Here is a 7,417-nt window from a genome sequence, read left to right on the forward strand (position 1 = left end):
TTTTTGAATAAGATTTAATTTTTACATTTAATTTTTTGTTTTATACTTTTTTTTATGTTAACAATAATAACTGTTTAATAGTAATAGTTTGAAACACAAATACAAATGACATTTTAAAGCTCTAAATTTGAAAGTTTTTTTTTTTTTCATCCTGGAGTAGGGGGAATGGAAGAAAACACAATGAGATATATAAATAAAAAGATGGCCACAGGGACTCATTTTAATGTACTTTTTTGTTCTTCTTGAAGTTTTACAGCTCCTGGTCACTATATGTTTTAACCGAATGGAAAAGAACAGTGTGACTATGCAACAAAATCTCTCCTTGTGTGTTTGCAACAGAAAGAAAGCCATTCAAGTTGGAGTAACATGACAGTGGAGTTAAAAATAGCAGTTTTCTTTTCTGCTTGAAATATACCTTTAAAATAGTGTCGATACGCAGCATCCCAAAGTCACCGCTGTTCACCTGATCTGACTGTGTTACTGCAGAGGAAAGCAGCACGAATCACTGGGACAAAGAGGGTGAGGGGTTAAACCCAAGACACTCCTCAATAATGGAGTGGAAAAAAATCTGAATCCCAACAGAGCCGTCGCACTAATCTATAGTACTTTTGTGCATGCATCAAACTTTAAAGACGAGCTAAAATGAGAGTCGTTTGTAGTTCTTTGACACCGGTGAGTAATAAAAGGTGACTTGAGACGGCCTGTCCTGGTAACACCCACGCTTTGGCAAGTGAACAAAATTATTCAACGTTTTTTAACTCACTGGTTATACAAAACATGCATAGAGAACTTCTAGTAAAGTTGCATGAAATTTCACACCAAGGAAATCTAGTAAGCACAAAAATACTTCAGTATCTTTACAGTATCTCGGTGTCAGTAAGCAGAGCAGAGCTGCAGAGCGTGGCCTCCTTTGGCACGCAGCAGTGAAAACAGGATGCGGCGGGTCATGTGACACGCTACGACTCCTCCGCTGCTCTCATGACCCACAAGTCCAAATGGACCACAGTGGCTGACCACTGACCTGCACATGTTAAAGGAGCCATGCTCTGCTCTTCTGTAGCATTATAGTCCTCTTATAATGTTACTCAAGTTTTCTCGCACAAGAAACAGTCACAATATAGTTTTGCATACTCATTTTTCACATTTTGTTAGCCAGATGACTGAAGGGTAAAAAAGAGCTTTTTGCTTCTGTGTCTTTAAACTCCTTTATGTAAATGACCTCTTCTGTTATGATTGGTTAACCTTTGTGAAATGAATATCAGCAGGCTCTGTCAATCATGTTACATTCAAATCGGCAATTCTCATTAAAAATGAATGACTTCTGGTCACTTTGTATCTGCAAACTGTTATCAGCATGAACAGATAAGTTATGAACATGAACTTAAGGTTACATCACAGCAATCTTACTTTAGAATTGTTTATATACTATCATAGTATGTATTCATATTTTGAATTAGCTTTTATTTAATTTATTTTAGTTTAATTTTCATTAATTTTGCTCGTTCTGTCATAAATATATATTTTTTTAATATTTCTTTTTAGCTTTAATTTATTTTCATTTCAGTTTTACTCATTTTAGAACTTCAACTTATTTTCAGTTAGTTGCCAAGACGACTTTTCTAATTTTCAGATATATTTTTTAAGTTCAAGTTTGTAATCTAATATTTCATTTTATTTCAGCTTTATTTCAATTAACAAAAACAATTTGTAATAGCTTTAGATAACAATAACAACACTGCATCAAAGTCTTAAAGGGATAGTCCATCTAAAAAATCATTTCTATAGTTTTTTTTTCTCTTTGCTGGGGCCACAAATGTCATTTGCTTTTGTGTTCAAATCTTTGGACGTGTCATGCTTTATTTTTATGTCAAAGAGGGCAAACACTATTGGTTCTCATGGGTCATGTGATCAACTACGGAATGACATGTAAAAACACAAACTGGATGGATGTTGAAAGTTCTTCATAGAACCAGAGATGCCAATAATAACTTTTATTTTTAAGAGGGTAGCATACTATTTTTTTCACCTTTTTTGGTACTTAGTGGGATAAATCACCATTTGTTTAGGCTCTTTGCCTAAAATCTCCTTTTGCTTTGCTTAGAAGATAACATTGAACTACATGAAATTAAGTACATAGTGACACAATGTTCATTTTGGGTGAACTATTCCTTTAAAGCACAAATACAATTCCAACAGATTTTCATACATAAGGCTAATTGCACTGACAGACAAGACCAACAGTTGTTGTGCCTGTTGCCGTTGGTCGTTGCCTGTCAGTGTGGTGTGAACTGGCCTATACAGAATAAGAACATTCTGAACAGATGCACAATGTAGCTGTCTTTCAAAAACTGGGGGTAACGGTGGAGGCCGGTAAACACGGGGAACGACATTCCTGCGGCATCTCGTCTTTCTGAACGGTTAATATGACACTCGCTGCATGCTGAAGCACACAATAAGAGGCACGGCAGAATCATTACCTTTAGACACACTGCACTCCCGCAGGTGCCAAATCTCACCTTTAGTGTAGCAGCAGATGGTGGGTGGAACTGTAGAATTGTGGTGATTGTGTTCCTCCTGATACACCTGCTGACATTTGAGGGTAAATCAGCACGTGACCGTAGACCAGGTGTGCGAGGTATGCCGTGTTCTCAGTAGGGACTTGCCATAGTAATCGACTTGCCGAATATGCTACTTGCTCTGTAACTAACACCTCAAATTGACTGATTACACTTGACCTGCAATGACCTCAAAGATGTGAACAACAAGGACTGGCTGATGGTCTGGGACCGGCGTGAAAGATGCTCGGGAGAGTTGATGGATTTGTCACTGGCCTGATCAGCCACGCTGCAAAGTTACAAAGTTGTGTTTTTATGTCATGTAAGTTTGAACATTCAAACAATTTTAAACCATTTGAGTGCAAGACCACACGAAAGAGAACTAAGTTTGGGACTTTCGTATCCTATGTTTTCTTTTGTCTGAAAACCACCTCAGACAAACAAATACCGAACCGAGTTCTCCTTCATGCCTTCTTGCACTTGAACCCGCCGTGGTGAGTATCCTCATAAACACAGTCAGTTTTGTATTAAGTGAACATAAAGTGTTGAGAAGGAAAACGTGTGTTGAGCTAACGCATTACAAGTAACGCAAGTTATGTAATCAGATTACTTTTTTCAAGTAACTAGTAAAGTAACACATTACTTTTTAATTTACGAGAAAATATCTGAGTTAAAACGCCAGTTACTTTGTTTTCTCATTATTTTTTATTGACAGCTCTCCTGTAATAATTAATAATAAATATAATAATTAAATATGTTAAATAACACGAATATCCTTTATGCATTTAATCCCATTTTATTGTCTTTGCTGCTGACCTTCGATGACCCAATTCAACCATACTAATAAGCAAAAATTATAGATAAATGTTAACATTTTTTTTTAATTATTGCTAAAGAGGGTTGAACGTTCGTCTCCTGGGTCCTATTCTTCATGCAATCCAGAATGGTTTGAGCTGTGCCCTCTACTGTACAGATGTGAATTTACATTTCCGCAAAAGTAACATAACGCATTACTTTCCATAAAAAGTAACTAAGTAAAGTAATTAGTTACTTTTTTAGGGAATAACACAATATTGCAATGCATTACTTTTAAAACTAACTTTCCCCAACACGGTGTATCAGTATATTAGATCCATGCATTAGGCCTTAAAGTGACAGCAGCCTAATATACCTGCTTTCTGTGTCCTTAATGTTGATCAAACAACAAAAAGACAAAGAAAAAATTACTCGTTGCTCTTGACTGAATAACTTCTGTAACTTTAATAAGATTAATCAAGATTTAATTTATATTCATTGTGGTGATTCTACTGATTCAACTAAGAGTCTTGTGTGTGCTTTATATGTGAAATGTGCTTTCTGTGTTCTTCCCTGTGTAGTAACTTATGAGATTCCGTGGCAGTTAGGATGCTGCCTCAGAAGACAGCAGAAAACAAGGCAGCTTTTGTTCATTAATTCACCACTGAACACTGAACTCCATTACAGTCACAACTGCTGATCATTACAGCCTCTGATGATGCATTACGGTCTCGGAGTGATTTCTGCAATTCAGCTGTGGGTCAAATACCAGACCCCATGTGTAAGTTGTGAAATTGTTGGTTACCAGTCTGTGGTTAATGGTTTTATTTAGTGTCAATACCTCTTTCATGACAAATGCTAAAAGTACAGTAACTACAGTTTACAAATCTATACTTCTTTGAATGTTCTCACACCTTAGTTACACTGTAAAAAATGACCGTGAATTTAACGGTAAAAGACTGTAAAAATGCTACAGTAAAAACCTGTTAAATGGTTAACGGTAAATTCCCCTACTATGTACGGTGAAAAACTGTATTGGACATTACATGTATTGGACATAAATTTTACGGTAGTATACTGTTTTTGGAAGTGAAAAATACTGTATAATTTACAGTGAATAACCGTAAATTGACATTCCCAGAATTCCCTGCGTTACATTTCAAATTTGATGTTTTTTTGTTGAAATAATTATGTTTCTTCTCAGTTTTTTCTTATTAGTTTTGTATATTAGGGTTGTGTGTTACACCTAATGTTGTTAAATGAATGTTTATTGCATTATTTCAGTTTCATGTGTGTTACCATGATGGTGTTTAGTGTTTGTGTGAATGACCCTGTGCACCTTCTATATATGTTATTATATAAAAGCTGCTTGTGATGGGCTTTGGTTCATCATGTGACTGTCTGCATTTGGTGGTTATCAGTGTATTACAAAGGTACAAAACAGATTTCAGTACTTCAAAAGGTTGGTATAATAGCATTACATCAGTTAATGAAATTATGGTATTTAACTGTAAATTTAAGTTAAAACTGTAAAACCTAAAACATTGCTACTGTATTTTTTACGGTAAAATTCCGGTAACCACAGCTGCCGGTTTTTTACCGTACATTTTACGGAATTTTTTTTACAGTGTAGGGCTGTGCGATTTGGGGGAAAATATCAAATTGCGATTTTTTTGACAGATATTGCAATTTGATTTGCGATTTTATATTTGCAAAGTCAAGCTTCAGCTCAATATTTTCAATAATGTGCAGCACAGTATGGGTATCATTACCCTGCTGAAAAAAACAATAGAAACCATCACAGAAATTCTTATAGTTTCCATTAAACCATTACAAAATTCCTTTTTGTTTTGGGCATTATTCCAATAGGAATTACTGTTGTTCTATTGGTTGCCATCTGCCAGATTACATCCCACCAATACAATCCATCAAATAGACACCATTATAGTTTACATTAAAACTAAACAAATTCCCATTAAAACCCTGGAATCCATTAAATTTGTTATTGTGTTTTGGGAGGGGTTCTATAGTTTTTTTCTTCAGCAGGCAATATTATAATGGTATAACTACTTTTACAGAATTAACTTAATTACTGAATTTCACAGAAAATATTTGTTTATTTTTTATAAATAAAGAACTGTATTCCTTAAGTAAATTATTAAAGTATTACATTGATTTATTAATTTTAAGAGCAAGTGGAAAATGTGCTGAATGTTTCATTTCATCCAAGTGAAATTAGCAAGCAGTTAGACTGAATTTACATTCGTTTTAAACGCGGAGCCAGGCGCGAGTCGACACAGGTTGCGCGCGTGCGTCAAGCCTCATCCATACTGCCAGATGCGCTCGTGAAGACTAGCGGTGCGGACCCGGAATGGCTCGTCCGTGAAGCGGGATTCGCGCCGCGTGGGGCAGAGAGGAGCGAGTATGAGAAGCATTCACAAACACAGGCTGTGTGTGCGCTCTTCTGAATTGGGAATAGCCAACATGCATTATAAACTTATTTCAAATTAATCTTTTGGGGAGATCAAATGTGTAAGATAACGTTCACGTACTAACAAAAACATCTAAGAATGTATCTTTTATTCTCCAGTACTGAAAACAGAACCGATAAGGGAGCTTTTGATATGCATTTTGTGACGCAGCTCTTGCAAATTACCTTTTTTGTTCGTTGTCTGTCATTTCTCTTGGGCAAGTAAGATTGCAACTCAAGGCTGGCAGTCATACATATGCTCTGAAACAGAGTAATATCGTGTCCACATCGCAGGCTTTGCGATTAGGAAATCGCAACGTCTCAAATCGCGATTTAGATTCGATTTCGATTAATCGCACAGCCCTACTTTAGACCAATGAAGGATTTAAAGATAATTTATTTATAATATGAATACTGCTTTAAAATATTAAGGGACAGCTTGCACCACTACAAACCTTTTTTTTGTCATTAAAAAAATAAATACTGTTAGGATTTACTAAAAAGACATGCAGTGAAAAATTAGCGCTGAAAATATGTGGACAGTTATTTTTGCGACTGACATTAATGCGTATTATGCATTTGTAGGAGTTTCACTTTCAAATGCAAAATTTATAAGAGGAGAGTATTTAAATAAATCATACAGCATGATTTACAAAGTTTTGCCATAGTCAGTTTACTGGTATTTGCACCATTATTTAAAGCCAAAAACCATGTCTTTACTCATTTTGCACTTGACACGGCTGCAATAGCTACTTATTTGCACTGCTCTTGGTAGATTGAGTTGGTCATTATGGAAACAAGCTGGCTGTAGATCAGTAGATCCCTGGAATTTTTGGATTTCTTATTTTCACAGTGAGTGCTTACACCTATTGTGTTGGTATCAGCTTACAGAAATCACACAAAAAAATTCCTCAGTGACACAGCAAACACGCAAAAAACTCAGAAGAATGATGGATCTATAAATGCTGTCAAGCTAACGTTTGCAAACACACCTGAACACACAGGCTTTGAAGCCAGAGGGTGAAAGTGCTTACCTGTGTGGACTTGTCTTTCATGCATGAGGGGTTGTGCAGGTGGGATTCACGTGGCCACTGCCCTATCAGGTAGGGCCCGGTGATAGCGCCCAGAGAGGAAGTCCGTCTGATAGCACCTGTACTCCGCACCTGTTGCGACTTTGACCTCTCAACTGCCATAAGGATCAAACAGAAAGAGAAACAGATGGATGATGAGCATATGTACTGGGGTGGTGGCAGCCCTGAGGTTATTTCCCCATAAAATGCTACCTGTTTACTGACACATAAATACTACACATACTCAAAATCAACTACTTGGTGGGTTTTCAGAATGGCTCTGAACTGTTTGTTGAAATCATGTCCAACTCAATATGGTCTTGATGAATTGTTGATGAATTCATTCACTGATCCTGTCACAATGCATCTTGGGATTGTCTTCTGCACAAAGGATAAGTGATGCTGCCTTAAAATTTCACAAAGTAAAGAATACTCAAAAAAATACTCAAAAATAAATACATAAATAAATTATATATATATATGTATATATATATATATATATATATATATATATATATATATATATA

The 7,417-nt window shown here is 35.9% G+C and overlaps 1 protein-coding gene across 1 annotated transcript in view; it reads right to left on the minus strand.

Moving 5' to 3' along the window:
• Positions 1-7,417, minus strand: part of LOC107571458 (glucocorticoid-induced transcript 1 protein-like) — a 19,736-nt gene that overhangs the window by 9,547 nt on the left and 2,772 nt on the right. The window contains exon 2 of the mRNA XM_016257781.1: positions 6,855-7,103. Coding sequence (XP_016113267.1) covers positions 6,855-7,103 — 249 coding nt within the window. The remainder of the gene's footprint in view (positions 1-6,854; positions 7,104-7,417) is intronic.

Source organism: Sinocyclocheilus grahami, unplaced genomic scaffold (genome assembly GCF_001515645.1).
Source record: "Sinocyclocheilus grahami isolate Dianchi unplaced genomic scaffold, SAMN03320097.WGS_v1.1 scaffold1597.1, whole genome shotgun sequence".
Lineage (NCBI taxonomy): Eukaryota > Metazoa > Chordata > Actinopteri > Cypriniformes > Cyprinidae > Sinocyclocheilus > Sinocyclocheilus grahami.